General features: G+C 43.5%; 1 protein-coding gene across 3 annotated transcripts; it reads right to left on the bottom strand.

The window, feature by feature from the left end:
• Nucleotides 1-727: 727 nt before the first annotated feature.
• On the bottom strand, nucleotides 728-17,373 carry TP53INP1 (tumor protein p53 inducible nuclear protein 1). 3 transcript variants are annotated; one of them, XM_079902200.1, is made up of 5 exons: nucleotides 17,002-17,373; nucleotides 10,167-10,427; nucleotides 9,219-9,579; nucleotides 6,714-6,751; nucleotides 5,472-5,607 (listed from the first exon to the last, which is right to left on the bottom strand). In XM_079902200.1, the coding sequence occupies exons 2-4, from the start codon at nucleotides 10,276-10,278 to the stop codon at nucleotides 6,730-6,732; spliced, it is 495 nt and encodes a 164-aa protein (XP_079758326.1). In that variant the 5' UTR covers nucleotides 10,279-10,427; nucleotides 17,002-17,373; the 3' UTR covers nucleotides 5,472-5,607; nucleotides 6,714-6,729. The 3 variants fall into 3 exon arrangements, with proteins under 3 accessions (XP_079758324.1, XP_079758325.1, XP_079758326.1); XM_079902198.1 differs by lacking the exon at nucleotides 6,714-6,751 and having other exon boundaries at nucleotides 728-5,607; XM_079902199.1 differs by lacking the exon at nucleotides 6,714-6,751 and having other exon boundaries at nucleotides 728-5,607; nucleotides 9,219-9,372.
• Nucleotides 17,374-20,435: the final 3,062 nt, after the last annotated feature.

The following is a 20,435-nucleotide window of genomic DNA, read 5'->3' as shown; positions in this document are numbered from 1 at the left end:
GGGGTATCAGTGGACCTCAGGGATGTCCATATTGTCCTGAAATGTTTATGTAAGATTGTGTCTGCGTTTATCTGGAAGAGGAGAAAGGAGCTATTAAGAATTCACCAAGCTTGCTTTAAAAAGGCTAAGAACCAGTGTATTAAATTCTCTCTCTCTCTCTATATATATTTTTTGCGGTACGCGGGCCTCTCACTGCTGTGGCCTCTCCCGTTGCGGAGCACAGGCTCCGGACACGCAGGCTCAGCGGCCATGGCTCACGGGCCCAGCCGCTCCGCGGCATGTGGGATCTTCCCGGACCGGGGCGACGAACCTGTGTCCCCTGCATCGGCAGGCGGACTCTCAACCACTGCGCCACCAGGGAAGCCCCTCTATATTTGTTTTTTAATACAGATTGGCTGGAGGGAAAAGGTTCTGGCTGCGGGTCATCCTCAAATTCATGTTCACGTAAATGATTATTCATTTTAGATGAAAAATGTTAATATGCTAATTTATGCAAGTTTAAAAAAATATTTTAAGTGCTGTACAGCAGGAACTAACACAACATTGTAAATCAAATATGCTCCAATAAAAATTAGTTTAAAAAAAGTATTTAAAGTGCATATTAAATATATCTTTTGGACAAGTAAAACTAAAAAGCAAGTATTTTACGTAAGTTGTATGTAGTTTTAAGACTAATGACCATAAAGACAAAAATAAGAGAATCTGACAAATGTGAAGTTAAAGCACATTTTATTTACTGACAGATTAAAATCCATAACTCCAGGTAGTGCAAAATACACCACTGAACCCAATTACAAAGAACTGGTGTTAATACACAATGTTTAAGCAATGCTACACTTATTTTTGGCAAAGTGCTGTATTGTTTAGTCTGTGTAGAAAACTGACAATCTATGAACTAATCAGTATAAAAACCTTCTATAAAAACAGAAAAAAATATTTAGACAGTGGCTCAAGAAAACAAGCTGCCATTTGTGCATAGATTGATGTACAGTATATAACCTAATCAAATGTCCCTTTTGAGTTTTCAAGTTGTCGAAAAAAAATTGTGTCCAGAAACACATCAAGAAGGCACATAGTACAACCTACAAATACTCTTCAGTCTCTAGAACTGATGCCCTGCCCTTGAAAAGCAGATGTGTTCACAATTTTACTTGAGAAAAAAACAAACAAAAACAAAAAACCAAAGCCACTTAAAACACACACACACACAATTACTGATTAAGGTTCCACACCTCTGGAGGAAAACACAACCAAAAAGCAAGCAAAACCACTCATACACAGCAAGCCTGGAAACACACACATCCAACCTCCCCAAGTACTGGTTTGGTTTTTAGAAGCCCTCCTAGAAAACAAATACTAAAACTTCAGGCAAATACTGAGCAAAATTGGGCATTTAACAATGATACAATTTAAAAAAATGTTTTAAGGAAAATTCTCAGTGACACACAAAAGAATATCCGCTTAAGCTGCCTTCCTTGGAATAGTAACTTCTCCTCCCACATAAAGGATACTGTTGCAAATAGGAAAAGATATCCTTATCTGTATGCTTTCCAGGACCTCTTTCTCCACCCCAAACCACTAATTGGTGTCACGTTTCAAGTGAAATTGGTACATGGCAAGGCTGACACCACTATATGTTTTCTAAATAAAGCATTTTATATAAAACTGTAAGCATTAAGTAGATAAGGATGCCATTTATAATAATCAACAGGGCCGATGGCAGTGAACGTATCCATGATAGTAGCCCAACTTTTTAAAGAATTTAACCAGTATGTATGGGACTTATAAAATAAAAAGATAATTTTAAGGTAACATTACAAACATATGCTAGTATCTCCAGTACAAGGAGCAGTCTCTTAACTGATTCTAAAAACAAAAACTAATACTTGGAAACTCTTAAACTTTCTCCACTAAGCTATTTAAATTTAAATGTCTATCTTCTAGTTGGAGTCCTTCAATTTTTTTGTTTGTTTGTTTCCAACTCAAAGAAAATGAGAATAAGAAAGATACCCTTCTTTGCTCTCTTTTCTTAAAGAGTATAGAAGACAATATATTTCCTTGAGGAGGAAGAGAAATAGCAAAGACACCCAGATTCAAGGAAGACATAGAGATTACAAACCAGTGTACCACACAGATTTGAGAAGTAAAAACATTAGGCAATGCTGAATGGCCCTCTCAAGTTTTAAGTAAACTGTCATCTCACTAGAATCAAAGTACTGATACAACATGGAAGGTACGTAAACAGGAACAGTTTGCATGGGAACTGAAAACATGCACAGGAAATGAATGTTAAAAAAGCTCCCTGGAACAGTAAGTAAAAAATCCAATCACTTTGCACCTTCTGCCAAAAATTCCCCACCCACCCAAACATATATTATAAATTGCCACAGAAGATAAATAACGGGTGGTTAATCTTCAACTTACGGTGCAGTACATAATCAAACGAAGTGAAGAAGGAAAAGTAATAAACATAGGATATACATTATAAAATGTTTTATTAACAAAAAACACAAACTTTGAGAAACATGGTGCATTATAAAAACTAAGAAACTCGTTCATGAAGCACTGCTGTGTGCACCACATAGTCCAGACTTTTCCAAGTAACATTCTATATTATCAGTTTAGAGACAGAGCACTAAATTCAGAGGGGTCTTATTTCTCACTGCTTAAATGTTTAAGGAATATGCACTAAAGCACATTGTAAACCACTAATATTTACAATAGCAAAAATAATAAACTTATAATAAGCTGCATTTCAGCCATGTTTCAAAGAAAACAGTCAACATCACTCTCTGTTATTATTGGTCTTAATGTCTCGCACATAGTAGATCCCTAACAAACATCTAATGACCAAGAACTTCAACTGCATCATATAACCACTTTCTTTAATGCTTACATGTGCCAATTTTAGACAGAAACCTTAGATACTGATACAGAAACGACAGTATGATATCACGGATGGTGTGTGGTAACCCTTACACTGAAAAAACATCGCAAAGACTGAAATCATTTGTTTTCCAGGTACAAAGCATAAAAAAACTTGGCCCAAATAAGGCAAACAAAAAGTCAGTAACTGATAGAGATGTAAATGTATTTAAGGTATTAGGAAATCTGAAAAAATAACAGTAAAAAAAAGACCATTGCAGTTTTATATACAAATCTGTTCATGCTGCCAAACAAATTCTCATGGCTGAACTTCTTTAACTCGTGAGGTACTAACAACTTGCATTTAATATATGAAAAAAGAGACCCCCATGTATTCAGAGGCTTACATCTATGCTCAAGTTAGCAACATACGGCCCTTTAACAGTCACGGTAGAAAACATACACACCTCCATGAAAACTCTACCTTATCTCCCAACTCTGGTAAACACAAGTAGTAACAAAATAACTTCTAGCTCAGTTTGACAAAAGTTTACAGACTTGGCCTCTTATTAGAAAACAAATAAATAAAGGGGTAGCTGAAATGGAAGGGGACTAAGGAGGGAAGGGGGATCTAGACTCTTGTTCTAAAGAGACATTCCTGGCCCTTCAGCACAGCCAGTGGACGAACAACCTACCACCACCATCTAACTAAGCTATTTGAACCTCTCCCGACTCCACATACCCCAGTCTAGTCAGAAAAGAGCACAGCTCTTCGCTCAAAAAAAATCTCCCATGGTTCCCTGCATCCAACTGCTACAGGGTTACTGAAGAATATACTAATACTTCATATAACTATATGCTGCTTTTGCCCTTGACAACACTGTATAGCGGTGTACTTATTTAATTAGGGTTGCAGAGGAGATGGAAAAATAAGCTATTTGATTATGAAGGTGATTGTACTGCTCTGTCTATGTAGAATGTGCTTTGGATTGTAAATACGTTGAACTTAATTTCAGAGGGAGCTGGTGAAGAGTGCAGATGGCTCAGCGAAACCCATTACAGCTGCTAAAAAATAAAAGTGAGTGGCTAGAGGTAAGGAAATCGATTTCCTCTGCGCTGAGTGAACTGGCCTCTGTGTGAAAGAAGCCCCGCCCCGGCTTCATTAGCATCGCCTCTGAGGAGCAGCTGTGGCAGAGGAGTTGCCGCAGCCCCACCCCCATCACCAGTCTCGGCAGAGAGGCCCCTGGAATTTCACGCAAGGATCAGTTCTCGGCAGTCCCCCTTCAAGTCAGTATACAGTCCTCCCAACAGTCCTCCCAACAACTGTGAGGGCGGAACGTACCACTGCTCCCCCACTGGTGGAGGAAACAGAGGCCAAAGTGGTTAAAGATTTTGCCCGAAGCCCGAGTTAAAACAAAAATATGAAAACTCAAGGAAGCCAACCTGTCACCCTTCATTTAGATGCTATGAAGAGATGTCACCAGGGATCCCCTTCACCCTTGCTTGCCACTCGGCAGGACAGTCTCCGTGGCAGAGGATCTATCACTGCATCAGAAATATAAAGCCTCTCTCTTCCCTTGGGCACATATAAATAGGAAGTCACTCAAGTGCTAGGACAAGTACTTCTGAATTTACAGCTGATGTGAGGTGGCGAGTAGCCAGAGCTGGCAGGAAAGAATCCAAACAACTTAAACAGTAGACCAATGGGTTAGTTATGGACACACATTTTTTCAAAGATAATTTCACAGGTCTAATTTAATCCCTCTGCATGTGAGACGAGTGCTGTTGTCCCACGATGCCTGTAATGTCTGTACCATGTCACACAGTCACATCGGAATCACTGAATGTACTGTTCGCTAACACTTAATGTACCTGAATTCCAAAATGAACTGTATGGCTAATCTGGGAAATAAAAAACCCATACACACAGAAATATATCAAGTTTTCTTCCAAAAGAAAGTTCAGCCATAATTCCATTATATCTGCGGCAACCACATCACTTGTTAATGCTCGTGTTAGTGTGTAAAAATGTATTCACTATATACAGAAAAGATTATCAAGTACTGGTCAATAAAGTGTACGGCTGACCCTGAGAATAAATTTCTGCTTACTCAAAAGATTGATTAATACCAAATAAAATGAAATTGAAAGGTGCCTATTCTCGTACTTGGGAAGAAATCTCTTTAAATTGCTAACTTGTGTACACCGTAATAGATTTAAAGACATTCCCAAACACTAAACACTGTAACTGTATTGATATGTTTCCAAAAATATTCTGAAAAGATTTACAAAAAAGTAAATGTTAAGAGCAAGGCATTACGTGATACACAGCATGTAAATCTGGTCTTCAAGATAGTGTCTAAACATACCGATAAAACTGTGTGATTGGTCATCAGTTGTCTGTAAAGAGACAGCATATTCATCGTCCATACACACACATGCACACACATATGCACAAGCCAAGAGAAACCAACCAAACACACTTGAAATTCTTAGTAATTGTACTGACGTGGGCAGGGCTGATGGACAGCCCAGCCATTGTGCTTGATTTGCCGAGAGTGGCAATCCCTGGTAAGATTTTGGCGACGAAGGCTATTTCTGTTCAGAGACTGTCTTTCACTGTGTTCTTTTATCCACTGGGAAGGGCGAAAGCTCTTGGGTTGCTCCAGAAAAGCTGTATGAGCAGCGAGAGCTGCAACATAGCAATGAATGTGCTGCCCCATTTCATTCTGAGCTTCCACTCTGAAACAGAAAAAAATGGGGATGTATTAAGCAACAGAGTATGTTATTAATGAGACTGCAAAAGCTACCTGGCAACTCAATTTGCGACACTAATTTGTTTATGGTTGAATGAGAGCTTAGTGTCTCATGGCTGACAGACAAGCTTATATCAGTCAGTGACCACACTGACTGATAATGGTAGAAAGGAGAAGCCAACTTTCAATCGAAATACGCCATAGAACCCACAGGTGGTTAATTAAGTGGGCTGTATTTTTTAAAAAATGCTTTACGCTTTGAGTGAATTTCAGTTATACACAAACACATTTATATAAGCTTCCTAGGAGGGGAACTAACATGTGTTTTAATTCTCACTACAACCTTAAAAGGAAACTGTATTAACTCCCAGATTTTACTGATCAAAAAACTCAGGCTCAGAGACGTTAAGGTCACAATTACTAACTGACTCAACCAATATTCCAACATAGGTCACATTCCAAAGACCACGGTTATGAGGCAGGGTTGATACTGATGCACTGCGCCAACAGCACCTTCACAGATGTTTTCTGTCTATAAGTAAAATGTTCTAGGTAACAAGCTTTAAATCTGTATTTACTAGAAACATGCATAAGGAAATTCTACTCATTTAAAATTCTCAGTAAGAAGCTACCTGCTTATTACAGAAAACAATTCTAAGTTTTAAATTTATATCACAACTGGGCACATTTTGTAACGGCATTTGCATAGCAATGTTATAAAAACCCTTAGGGAGAACACAATCTTAAAATATGGCTACAAACCACATAATTATTATATGTTTTCTATATTAAAAGCTAATCAATAGATCTAAACTATATTTACACATAATGAAGAACTTCAAGATTTTTAAGGGTTATTTTACACAGGAAAGGCAGTTATATATTCTGCCTATAACCACTAGAGGAAAACACAATGATCTTTTAATATATTGTTTTTATTAAATGGTAGAATTAAAGCAGGTCACATTAAGAAACTAATAGAGAGCAGTGAAAATAAAGACAGTGGTTTCTAAAAGGTGGGTGCCTCGAGTCCTTCGCCTCCCTGCTCAGACTGATACACATATCACACAGTCTCAAAGGGAATATACTTACTCTGTGCCAGTGAGTCTTATAAGCAGCTTTTCCTGGCCCTACAAATGTTAAATGGTGAACTATTAAATCACTAGTAAGGTTTAAAATGCTATTTAATTTTACTATTAGTATGTGGTCAACTTTTCTTTATTATAACTGGTTTACTATGGGTCATTAAAGGCACATGTATTACTTAATTCAAGATTATGATAGCACATAAACCTTCACAAACAATATTTATAAAGGCTAAAATGCAATAAAGTACATACTCTGAAGCCCATCTTTAATTATGAAGCACCTTACTTTTATGTGCTTTATGGTAATCTCTTCAAGGATAGACAGGATGGAAACAATCTAACTTTTGAAAGATATATGATTTATTTCTTGCTCAGAAAATACAAATATTTACTACAGAGCCATCCTCCTAATTTTGGTGACATCTTATCACTATCTTGATTTAGTGGGCCTTTCTTATAAGAATTTCAAATCCAAATATAAAGATGTTAAAAAAATTTTAATTATTATAAAACTATAGTAATTTGCAGTACTTTCTTATGTTCAAAAAGAATTCATATAAAATTGTGTTCATTTGATCCTTTATGTTTAACTACCCTATGTGTTATATCAACATTATATCAAAACATATAACAAGATACAGTAACAAACAAGATATAAAAAAATGAACATTCTCACTGCATCAAAACTGCAAACACATAACCAGATGCAGCGCAAGGTCCTGAACTGGATGCTGGTTTGGACAAACTAGATGAAATATTCTGGACTCTAGCGGGCAAATCTGAGAATGGTCTGTGTAGTTGACGAAGTAAAATTTTACTGGAAAAAAAGGTAGAGATCATTGCCTAAGGAAGCAGATTATAAAATAGTACATACAGCTTGATGCCACTTAGGTTAAAATGGTGTATGTACCTGTGCATGGGCACATTCAGAAAAAACAATCTGGAAGGATATGACCTAGAGTCTTAACAGTATTCATCTCTTGGTAGTGAGAACGTCATTTAAAATTTTTTTGCATTTTCTAATTTTCTGTAGTGCCTATGTACTGCTTCTATAATAAGTTGTCCACAAAGCTGCTGAATACATATATGTATACACACACAATTAAAACAAAATACTGAAACGTAAATATGCAAATGTTACTAATTTAAAGGGGCTATTAATCACGGTAAATTCTCAAGTGGAATTCCTCAAAGATGAGATCAAAATCAGGGTGGAAAAAATTTCTAAGAACTGAAGAAATTAATTTGCATCGACTGTAAAGCAATTAAATCAATACCACTTCCAAAAAATTATATTTTAAACTTTTGTTGGAATGCCTGAAACATTAACCTCTTGATAAATTTATAGTGTGGAATACAGTGCCAGTTAAAGTAACATTTCCCATCAAAGATCTTACCCAGTATAAAGCCTGGGTTAACTATATAAGCAAATTGTTTTTCAATTTGGTATAAGTGTATGTTTATCCTCATTCAAGATCATCTACAATATTGAGACTTGAGAGTGCAGCAAACTCTGGTAAAGTTAACAAATTAAGGAGCTGCCTGGGCTTTTGTTTATATTTGGCAAACAGGAAATAGAAGATATATACAGTGGTCTAGTTAGTAGAGTTGGAGGCTGGACAATCCCAAAAGAGGCCTTTTGGATGACAGCACGAACCACAATTCACCTGTTCCCTTGACAGGTACTAAGGGAACTAAGTCAGTACCAGCATCCTGCAAATACTTTATTACCATAGGAAACCTTCCACTAACATGCATCACGGACTAGCTGGACTTTGAGCTAATTAACGTGGCCATGGGTTTTATTTTAGTGGGTGGGAGCGATCTTGAGTATAGTCTCTGAATGAAGGCCACAGACTGTGAGTTTGTTTTGGAATACATCACTGACCAGGCACCCTCCCTGAACCTTTCCAGGCCCTCAACCTATCTGCCATTCGAACAGAGCCTTTCAGAGCACTTGGGACACCCGTGTAACAGCAAAACATGGTTTGGGTATGAAATCTTTCCTCCATAAGGCAGATAACAACCCTCCGAGCAAAATGTTCTGGTAAATCTGCCGTTTTACTTCATGCTTGAGATTCCTCAGGTTTTAAGGTTCAGCGCCATTTGACGTGACCTAGTTAGGACTACTTGGAAGATCATAAGAGATTTATTTTAAGATATACTATTCTTGTCGGATTTGATGCCCCAAATAATCCAGTCTATAAAGTGCCAGAGTTATATTCTAAGATACTGAGCAGAAAGGCCAGTCTTTTCCTCCCATTCAGTAGCATGATTTTATAAATGACACGGCTCTCCATTACGTGACTGGGGCCATGCTATAACTCACTTTTTTGAAAATCTAAAAGGAATAAGTTTTTTCATACCATCAACTGCCTTGTGCACTAGGCATAGACTTTCATGAATCTCTATAAGATTGCTTTGCATCTTCTAAAAACTCAGCTTTGAACTGTAGTAGAAATAAATAAAATGCATACTAAACAGACTGTCTGTGGAGAGAGCAACGTACCTGGGACTGCTTGGGTTATGAAATTCCTCAGTCCCACAGTGGGCCTCACTGAGGCTGGGGCAGGGGTTATGCACAGCATAGACAGACATGCTGGGGTGTTCGATGAGAAGGTTTTCCATAGGACTGGTTTCCACCTTGATAGTGGTTAATCCACCTGCAGTAAAACACGGGGGAGGGGTGATAAACCAGCTCTCCTCCATCGGACAGGACTCAAACTGGAGGAAGCAGGAATCACTTGTATCAGTTAAGCACTCGAGAGACGCGGGTAAACAGGAAAAGACTGAAGGGTGCTCGGTAGGTGACTCTTCACTGATGTCTTCTTCTTCCTCGTCTTCTGCTGCTGAGAAACCAGTGCAAGTGTCTAGATCGTAGTCCACACACGTCGTTGAAGTCCCACGGGATAGGAGTATCACATTGATATCACATCAGAGCACAGAAAAAGAAGAGATGATGCTGTTAGCTGATGCTCACATTCCTCCCTTTACTTAGGTCAGAAACAAAACCATTCATATTCACTCACAATGATTATAATTTCTCAGCACCTAGTATGTGTGTGCGTGTGTGTGTGTGTGTGTTGGGGGGTGTGTATCACTGTAGGGATGGATTATGTTGGTTTTGCAGGAACAGTTTTTAAGGCTGTTTCTCTTCTGCTGAGGAAACACATAATGCGCCAAATGGGTTACTGCTTGTCTAGTATGAGGATTTTCTATTAAAGTGCCTCTGATTTGATCGGGGTGTAAGAGCTGCAAAACTGCAAAGTCTGACATCAAACAATTTCCCTGACTGATCATCCGGCACAGAATGCTTCCTGCAAATTTTTCAGACAAATTCTTGTTTATTTACTTTTAAGGCTTAAAAACCTTCAGAGTTACTGGTTTACTTATGCAAAAACTAGATGCAAGAGTTTCCACTTTTGCTGTGATGATTAACGGCTAAGAACACCCTTACCTATGAAGTCAACAAGAATCCATTCATCATCTTCTTTCTCACTAAATTCTGGTTCTTGGTTGGAAGAAGTATTGACTTCACCCACAAACATTTTATTCAGTCTCTGAAACATTGTTAAGGCAAGACTGAGACTTTGGCTGGATGTCTTTATAGCTGAGATTTCAAAAACCTGTCTTCTGTCAGCCTGATGGCACTGACAGGGGATTAAAGTGCACAAGTTGCTTATTCAACTTAGGCGAGAAGCAAGAAGAGTCATTATCCCTAAAATAAAAGAGAAAAAGAAGGTTATTTCAAATCAGCACGTTTATGTAATACGTGTATGTGGTTTTAAAATACACACACATATCCCCACCCTTAGAAAAAAGCACATGCCTTAGCCTACAGCTATGGCTCTTCCCTTCTTTCAAACACAAGATGTGCAATATCTCTTTTTTACAAACATTATGAATCGAGTACTCAAACACAACCTGTAAATATCTCAAAATGTGCAAAAGAAGGGGTTGGTTCTTTTTCACACCTGTGCTTTCATAATAAGGGATAAATTTGAACAACGTGTGTCAACTGAAATACTACTTTTCTGTAAGTAGAGCAAAGACTGGGTGTTCATGGTCAACTGGCCAGAAGCTGCCAAATGAAGCCCGCAGTAGAGACCAGTGAGTGACCACTATCACGCCAGGCCCTCACCTTTCCCTGGCACCCTTTCTCCGCTCTGTTTTTGCATATGATCGTTAAGCACACCTAATTACATTTAAAATCTGTAAGTACTTTGACCTTCAAAACAATTCCTGCAGCTGGCATGGAGAAAGTCAAACTGTAGAAAACTCAGGTGAACAGCAACTAGAACCGGAAACGACCACTGTGCCTGGGTTCAAATGCTGGCTCTGTGGTTTATGCCCTAAGAGTAAGGAAGTCAATATTTCAGGAGGCAGTGGTTCTACCTCATGGAGTTCCCGTGAGTTCTAAATGAGGAACTCCAGCCTCATCTGATCTTCTTCCAGAGTTCCAGATTTATATATCCATTTCTGCCTGCCTACCCGATGGGCGTATCAAACCCCCAAAATAGCAAAGAGATCTTTTAATTTTCCCCTACAAACATACTCAGGCACACTTGCCCTTCACCCCCTACTCAGGAAGGAGAGGCAGCAGCATCCAGCAGTTATTCAGGCCAAAAGCCTAGCCCTTACCCTCGACTCCCTTTGATCCTTACCCCCGCGCTCCACCCCTCAACCAAACTCCCAGCAAGTCCTGTTGCCTCTAGCTGCACACTTGGCTCGAATCCACCTACTTCTCTCCACCACTCTCACCCTGGTTGAAGCCAACTGGTGTCTCTCCAGACTTTGCCAATCACCACTCCTACACAGTCTCCCAGATCCTACTCTTGTCAAATGAGATAGTGCAGGCAACCTACTTAGCAAGGCACTTGGTACAAGATTCTCAGTCAATGTCAACTATTAGTCACAAATATTTGCTGAGCACCTATTACGGGTCAGGCCGAGCGCTCAGTGCAGCGGAGGCAGCAGTAGACAAGGCCCTCCCACGGCAAGTGCAACAACCCAGCGTGATGAGTGCCACTTGAGGAGAAGTACCAGTGCTCCTCAAATCCACACAGGCAGAGGTCAGGCAAGGACACCTGAAATCAATGACTTCAATCGTGAATGGCTGAGAAGCTCAAGAACGGAGGAAGGAGGAGAAAGAACACTGTGAAAATGTGCAGATAAGTGAGAATGTGGCGCCTTCGGTGTGGCTCAAGATCCAGGTGGACGGTCCTGAGAGCAGGCTCGGGGGCTAAGCGGGGACCAGATCCTGCAGGACCTTGTAAGCCAGAAGTGAAGGGGAGGGAAAGGTCAAGGATGCCCCAGGTTTTTGGCCTGACCAACTGGGGGGATGGTGGGATAGTTCAGTGGAAGAGGAACACTGCAGAGGTACAGGCTGTGCACTCTGGACACATGGAATTGTGGAAATCTGCCAATCCCACACCGGGGATGTCTGGAAGGCAGCTGAGTACAGGACTCTGCAGTCCAAGAGCGTGGTGTCTGCTGGGGGCACAGATTTGAGAGTTATCAACACAGAGGGGATGACAGGAACCATAAGAGTGGGTGAGCACATCCAGGGAGTGTCAGTCTTGAATCCCTAACTTCAGACTCTTGACATTTCACTTTCAAGACAGTCATCTTTAGCTGTAAATGTAGTTCGACTCTGCAGCTGATGAGGCTCCTGGTTCAGTTCTTTATGTGCACACTGCAGGCTACTGCCCATGTGCAGTACTACAGATGTGTGCACAGACGGCACTGGAATACTTCTGTGGCCACAATCTGTCATCCTCGGCCATCCATTATGAAAAGCGGGTAAACAGGAAGTATCACTTGCATAACCAGTCTTCCTGAAACCCTTCTGGGAAGCAACATGGCCAGGAGTCTGGAGCTCTAGTACGAGAACACAAAGTCAGATTTCTGTTCCATGTAAGAGAATTTAGAAGAAAAGCGGGCTGTGTAATTGGCCTGACATATCCCAAAAGATGATCTATCCCATGGGTAAACAGCCGATGAGCTGATGAGCTGATATGTAAATAAAGGTTTTGAGCATATATGCTAGGAGGGAAAAAAGATATTTTCAAAATCTTTTCCCCATTTCTCTTAAATTATGGAGGCATGTATCAGCCCCAACTACAATTCTGTGTCTGCTGACCCGGTTGGGAGAATAATGCCAATTCTCCAGAGTACAGGGCTGCACTCAGCCCCTGCCCCAGCGAGAGCTGCTGGGTGGGGAGGGAGCACCCCACAGGAAAACCTTGCTCGTCTTGAGTGAGCCCTTCTCCCCCAAATGTGATGCCACATGAGGTAAGTCACTGGGGCCCAGGCCACTTAAGTGGCAGCTACAAGGCAGAAAACATGCTGGGGCCACTATGGTTGGGCAGCTGCAAGTTCCCAACTGCAAACTGCACCCTCTGGCTGCAGCTCCAAAACCATAACATGGAAGCCAGGTTTTGCCTGGAACACATGCAGCTCTGCCACAGGAAAGGGGTCTCTGGAGGAGCTTTCCATGGGACGGCACAAGTCAATCTTCTTTCGGTTTCCTGAAGTGAGGTTGGTCTAACTTTGCAAAGTTCCTTTGGCCCTGCTTTCTATAGCTGTCACAAAGCACCAGGAGCTGTTGGAGAGACCCCAATACACTAAAATTGTTCAGTGAGGTGGCTGCCAGGGATACTAGGTGAATGAACATTTAAAATGTGACTAGTGTGACCAAGAAACTAAATTTTTAATCTTATTTAATTTGGGATATATTAGGTTAAATAAAATATATAAATTAAATTAATTTCACCTATTTCTTTGCCCCTTTTTAATGTGGCTACTTAAAAATTTAAACATGCATATATATTTTTATTGGACAATACTGTTTTAGAAAAATCTTTCTAATGTCTTGATGGCCTATCCTCTCAATGACCCAGAGACTGTCCCTACCGAGGCACTGCTACTCTTGACCTTGGCTCCCACCCAGGAATGGAGGCTCTCCATGGGGCTGGTTCTATGTGGAGCTGAAAGGCACAGCAGAACTTCAGACTTCACTCCTCACCACATACCACTGACTTTTTCGTATTCACAACTCTAGGACAATGATAAAACTAAAGTGAAAAATTCCAGAGAAAGCAAGTGTCCTAAGAGGACAAATTTACAAATACAGCTCTGCAATTTAGGAAACAGGTAGAGGAATGAAGGCTAGGTTAGGTGGCGCTGCTGTTCTCTGGGGCACCTGCAAGCCTGGCAGTCTCACCCCAGTGGAGAAAAGAGACAGTGTCTGGTCCCCAGCATTTCAAGAAGGCAGCTTTGTCCCTCTTCTGCTTGGCTCAAAATACCTCCATTCCCTCCCTTTTAAAAAATGTCTTTTTCATTATAAAATGAACCAAACCACATTTAGAAAGTTTGGAAAGTAAATAAGGAAACTAGTTATTATTCCATGTTTTGTTGCAATCATTGTTAACATATTGTACATTTTCTTCTACACAGTTTCTTTTTATCACAATTGTAGGCTAATGCACGCACAATTTTGTATCCCGCTTTATTACCTAACATTTTATCATCAATGTTTTCTTTTTTTTTATCATCAATGTTTTCATATTTCATGAGTAGAAATGTTCTGTGGGCAGAGAAAGATGGCTGGGTTTAATACTTATGGGGTACAGGATTCTAGTTTGAGAACTCAGAAAAGGAGTTACTAGTCTGGAAGAGCTTGTTCGTGCGATTTATTTTCTCATTTTTGAGACAAGCAACCAACCTAGGGGCCGCATGGCTCTGGAGCTGGCCTGCTTTGTTTGGAATCTTGACTCAGCTCCCCGGAACCTGTGTGTACTCAGGATATATAGTAACTTCTCGGTGCCTCAGTTTTCTCAGGGTAGTGCCATTGTGAGGATTAAGTATGTATCACTTAAAAGCAGGCATACAGCAGGCACCTAGTAAGTATTAACCACAAGTTCACTTCAAACCAGTTGTATGACTGTGAGCAAGTCACTTAGCATCCTTGGGTCTGAGTGTCTTTATCGACAAAATGTTTATATAATAATTAGAGGGCTTCCCTGGTGGCGCAGTGGTTGGGAGTCCGCCTGCCGATGCGGGGGACGGGGGTTCGTGCCCCGGTCCGGGAGGGTCCCGCGTGCCGCGGAGCAGCTGGGCCCGTGGGCCATGGCCACTGGGCCTGTGCGTCCGGAGCCTGTGCTCCGCAACGGGAGCGGCCACAGCAGTGAGAGGTCCGCATACGGAAAAAAAAAAAAAAAAAAAAATTAGAGCTACAATTTACTGAATGCTTATATGTGACAGGCTTGAGGTACTTATTTGTCCCATTTGACTAATAAGGAAACTGAGGCTCAGAAATTAAGTAACTTGCTCAAAAGCGACAGAGCTGGTCAGCGCTAGGGCCAGCGTTAGAGTGTGTGTCTGGTCCCAAGGGCCTTGCTCCCCCCTGCCCCCCCCACCCCCACCCCACCCCAGCACAGGATCTCTCAGGCTCCTTCCAGCCTCAACTCTGGCTCTACGAACTTCAGAGAACAGCACTTTTCCGTTGCTTTTGGCTGCCAGTAGGCGGCTCCAAAACATTTTAAATTAAAAAAAAACAACAAAAAATACTCTGATGATTTAACTTCTAACTATGTGTACACTTGCGGCTCCTTGACAGTTTTGAAATATCAAATGGCTAAATTAACACATCGTCATCAAAAAGCAGCCTCAAAATGATCGTTCTCTCACTAGTTTAGAAAAATAAACATTCTGATTCGAGTGATTCTAAATAAATTTTAAACTGCATTAAAACCAAGCGAAGAAAGTTGTCTTTGCTTGTTCCACTCTACCTAGCCTATTCAACTGGCTACAAGGGGGTTATTCTCCCCAGGATCCACCAGGTTGGCTCTGAAGGCTGAATGACAGCGGACAAAGACAGCAGTAAGTGGTAATTCACAGCCTGTTAACCTTAAATTTTGAAAGTGGGACCATTCCCAAGAGAGCTATGAGCAAGCGATGGAGCATTCACAAAAAAGAACAAAAGACAGGATGGAAAAACAAACGAGACCTTAGTCATAGAAATTAGTAAGGTCCTGGTTCCAGGCAGGAGCCTTTGAAAATTATGCTGCCAATTCAGGATTACAGTGGCTGTGACTTAAAAGCAAAAGCTTCCTAATGCTTTTCACATCTGCAATGAAATATATATTTCAATTACCAAGCAAGTGATTTCAAGATCTTGGGGCACCTCATTATTACCTCTGTTCAATGATCCCATGGGTCGCTTTCCACTCCCCTTTCCCAAAACTACTTTGTATTCAGAAAAGGTTCTTTTCCGAATGATGGAAGGGGGGAGGGGAGCTCTTCCTAAATCTACTCTAACTGGAATTAACATAGAAGATAATGAGCAGGTGTAATTAGGAAATACAATAAAAACAAGGAATCCCTAAGTAAAATTCATCTGCAACTTTTTAAAGAGAAAAACCAATTCCCTTTAACTGTCTGTGTAGTCTTGAGTAAGTTACTCAATCTCTCTGGGCCCTCAGGTTTCCTATGCGTAATACAGCCTACTTCAGAGGGTTACTGTGGGAATCAATTTGAGATAACGCATGTGAAGTCCTCACATAGTATATGGCACATGAGAAGCACCCAATCAGCGCGAGTGATCAAAACGATGAGGGTTTTAATTCTGATGGGCAGGGAAACTGCTCTTTCCACACGTGCAACCTCAAACAGTGATGTGGAAGATCGAGCAGGGTCAAGGAACATGCAAGGGACAGGCGGACACTCGGCGGGCGCCGGTCGCCGGGTAACTGAGCCGCTGCGCTGCCGAGCGCGACCCTACGCTGGGAGGGCTGCGGGAGGAGCAGCGGCGGCGCCGCGGGCCTGGGGGGGATGCGTCCCGGGGCGGCGGCCGCGCTCGCTCCTCCGGAGCCGGGGGCTCCGACGCCGAGTCCTCAGCGGGCAGCTGCAGTCCAACGGCGGAGGGCAGGAGGAGGAGTGGAGGGGAGTGAGGAGGAGGAGAGAGAGGAGGAGGTCCCGCCGCGGCCAAGAAAACAGGCCACACTCTGGGGAGGAGGCAGAAACCGAACACCCAACCGCCGCCCCTCGCCGGGGCTTGGCCGGCCCGTGTCCGGGCGCCGCCTCCGCCCTCACCCCGGGACCAACGAGGGTCTGCCGAGCGGGTGGACGGCAGGCCCGCAGTGGCGAGCGGAGGGAGCGGAGGCAGCGGAGGCAGGGAGCGCACTGACCGCGGCTCGCGGGCCGACCCGAGGGCAGGGCGCGCGGGTCGGGCAACGCCGCGGGGCGGCCGGGCGCGAGCGGCCCTGGACGCCGGCCCCGCCCGCACTTACGTGGGCCCGACCAGCAGCCGGACGGGCGGCGAAGGCAGCGGGTGCCCGGCTTGGCGGGGACCGGCGGGAACCGGTGCGCTGGCGGCGCGGGGTGGCTGAGGTAGCTGCGGCTCCCGGACGGCGGGCGCGGGGCTCGGGGCGCGGGGCCGGTCCAGCCCTCCTGTGGCCGCGCCACTGGCCGCCGCCGGCCCGTCTCGTTCCTTTTGTTGTTGTGCAGCTTCGGAACAGCTGATCGGCCGCTGCGCCCGCCCGTCGGGCCCGCCCGCCGGGCAGCCCCGCCCCGCCCCGGGGCCGCGCCAGGCCCGGCCCACCAATCGGCGGCGCGGGGGCCCCGGGGCCGCCCTGCTAGAGGTTGTCACTAACGCACGTGACCTGGCGCCGAGCCGGGCGACGCTCTCGAGTTAGAAACAAGCCCGGGCAACAAAGCCCGGGCGCCGAGGGGATAGAAGAGGGGCGAGCGGAAGCGGTGGTAGAGGGGGTGGGGGTGGGAGCTGGTACTGGGGCGCCTGGGAGAGAGGAGAGGAGGGGCTGGGGGCGAACAAAAATGGGAACCCACTGGAGTGTGAGGACGAACTGGAACTGGAAGGGGAGAGGAAGAGCCCCGGCCCCAGCTGTCCCTTTGGCCAAGTGAGGGGCCGAGCGTTTGGGGCGTAAAGGGACACAAAGTGTTTTCTGCTCTGAGAGGAAAATTAAGGGCATTGAGGAGGGTGATGGAGGCCAAAGACTGTGACGCAGGCCCACTTAACTTCTTGGTCTTCTTAGGAGAGAAAGTGGGCTCCAGATACAGGGATGCCTCCCACCCAACCTCCTTTTTAAGACCAGGAGCCAGGCCCCACCTCGCTGTGGTAACTGACACTGGGAGCTGACTGAACTCGCCTGCAAGCTCAGGATTCAACGCAGAGGCCGGCGAGGCAGAAGAGGCCATCAGACCAGACCTGAAGGCAGAGACGTCAGGAGCCTGGAGGCCCTTTGCTATGGAAGACGAGGAGCATCCTGGAGGAAGAAGAGTTAGGAGCGTGGCTGCATCCAGGCTCTCCTGTGACCTAGGGAGCCCATGACCTCTATTCTGCTGTTTACGCAGTACAAACTGTGGGCATTCACACGACTGCCTACCTGCTCACCGGGTTATTTATAGTGAGAGGAAAGTAAGACAGTGGGCTTGAAAATACTTTCCAAACCAAAGCTCTGTACCCGTATAGATGGATTCACTGTCTGGCAAAGGCAAGGGAGTCATTTTGATGTGTCTCCACTCTTAGATTGATCTTGTTTGGACTGAGATGCGGTTCTCTAACCTAGGGTGAAATTTATAGCGACCCTCAACAGGTTTATCATACATTAAGTATCTGAAAGTATCTGACTCTCACATTCTGGCCCTCACAAGTATTCTGTGGTCAGTCTGCTTCCAACAATACTGGTTTTAAAGGGTGTAAATCAAAGTGCGGGGGATTGTCTGATACCCAGAAGTAATAACCAAAATTCGGGGGCCATTTGACTTTTTCTCAGAAAGTAGACCAAACGTTTAACTTGGATTTTAGGTTTTGGCTAATCCTAGTATTTTCTCTCAAATGTCACTGCTACATTAGGAGCCCCATAGTCTCTTGTTTCTTCTTAGCAATTCGTGAAGAGACCATCTTCCCATTCAGAACCCAGGCATGATGATAATTTTAAGGATCTAATTTTTAAGAGGTCACATTGAGACCTACCTTTTTCCAACTTGATAAAATGTATCACCATTAAAGACAATGTGAAAGCATACAATGCCTTGTTATGACAGAGAAAACAATGTGAGGTAGATGATTCCAAAGATGGTCACGACAATATCACCATCATGAAGTGAAGTCTATCTTTTCTTCCCGTTGAAGCTGGGCTGGCCCTGTAACTGCTTTGACCTATAGAATGTGGCAGAAATAATGTTTGAGGTCTCCCAAGACCAGACATTAAGCAAGCCTGAAAGCTTCGCTTTGCAGTCTGGGGAAAGCCAGCCACCACATAAGAAGAGCCCACCATGTTGTGAGGAAGTCCAAGCTATGTGGAGGGACCACATGGAAAGAGAGAGATGCCCGACTAGCCCCTAGATGTTCAGCCTGTCTCAGCTGAGGTACCAGACTTGTGAGTGAAAAAGCCCTCCAGGAAGGTTCAAGCCCAGCAGACACCACATGGAACAGAGATGAGCCATCCTCACTGAGCCCCGCCAAAACTGCAGAATTGTGAGCAGATAAATGATTGTTGTTTTAAGGCACTAAATGTTGGGGGTGGGGTGGTTTAAAAGCAGCAATAGGACACCAAAACACAAAGCAAAACAAGAGAAAGGCCCATAGCATACATATCAACCTTCTGTAAACTTCACAAAGCAGAGTTTTGGGGATAATTTTGTTATCTTATCTCAGGAGTCATTTGCTTTCTTTTTACTCTCTTGCTGATTTATAATCGTCCCACCTGGTGCTTGTTTATCCCAGTGCTATACCAAGGGTGGGAGGAGGGGGCGTGGAAGAAGTCTGCTTCTATGAGGGAGGAGTATTTTATCACTGTACATTGTTTGGAACTGTTGGAGCATGAAAATAATAAAAAGCAAACTGAATTTTAGTCAGTTTTTTTATTGTTTTTAAATTCTATACACACACACAGGCACACACGCACACACACAGAAGTTCACTGCTTGTTGACTGCATGTAGAGTGGGCGGCTCCCATTGCGTTTCTCCTTGGTGTGCCCCTGGTTTACATACATACATGCAGTGAGACTCAGGGGTAATGTCACCTCCACAGCACAGAGCTGTCTGAACCCAACCAAACTGTCAAATCACACAGCTGCAAACCAGCCTCTTGTCTGTTGGCTGACAAAGACTCAGCGGGGGAAGACCCAGTGAATCCAACCATCCTTTAATCCACAGGGTAATTCTCAGTGGGTTGCTATAGTACCCACTTCTAGGCTGACCCCCTGCTGTGGGCGTGACCCTTTCCCCATCTGTCAGAGTCCTCCTGTCTGTTTTCCATGGAGCTCAATACACTGCCTTATCTACCCCAACAAAAGAGATTCAACCTCAAGTTTTGCTCTGAAGGACCACAGGGCAGGACCACATTTCTGCCAACATCCAGAAACAGTACAGCTAATACCCCTGCCTCCTGTTAACAAAGGGAGTCTATGGCCATTACCCTGCCAGTTGCATCAAGGCTGCTGAAGAACGTTGTTTCCTACCAAGCTGCACATGGAGAACCCCATAGGCTGGCTGCTCAGGGCAACCTTGGAGCAACAAAGCAACAAGTCGTTCAGTCTGTACTGAGAAGACTCCAAAAATGAAGTGTGCCCAGGTAATTTTCAGTCTGTCCATCAACACATATGGTCTGCTGGGCTTCTACCATCCGTCCAGCATGTTGTCAAGTATCTGGGAAAGACAGAAGTTTTTTTTTGTTTTGGGGGGGTTTTTTTGGTGAATTT

Source organism: Stenella coeruleoalba (assembly GCF_951394435.1).
Source record: "Stenella coeruleoalba genome assembly, chromosome: 17".
NCBI lineage: Eukaryota > Metazoa > Chordata > Mammalia > Artiodactyla > Delphinidae > Stenella > Stenella coeruleoalba.
Note: the sequence above shows the minus strand (reverse complement) of the source record. Positions and strands in the feature narration are given on the sequence as shown.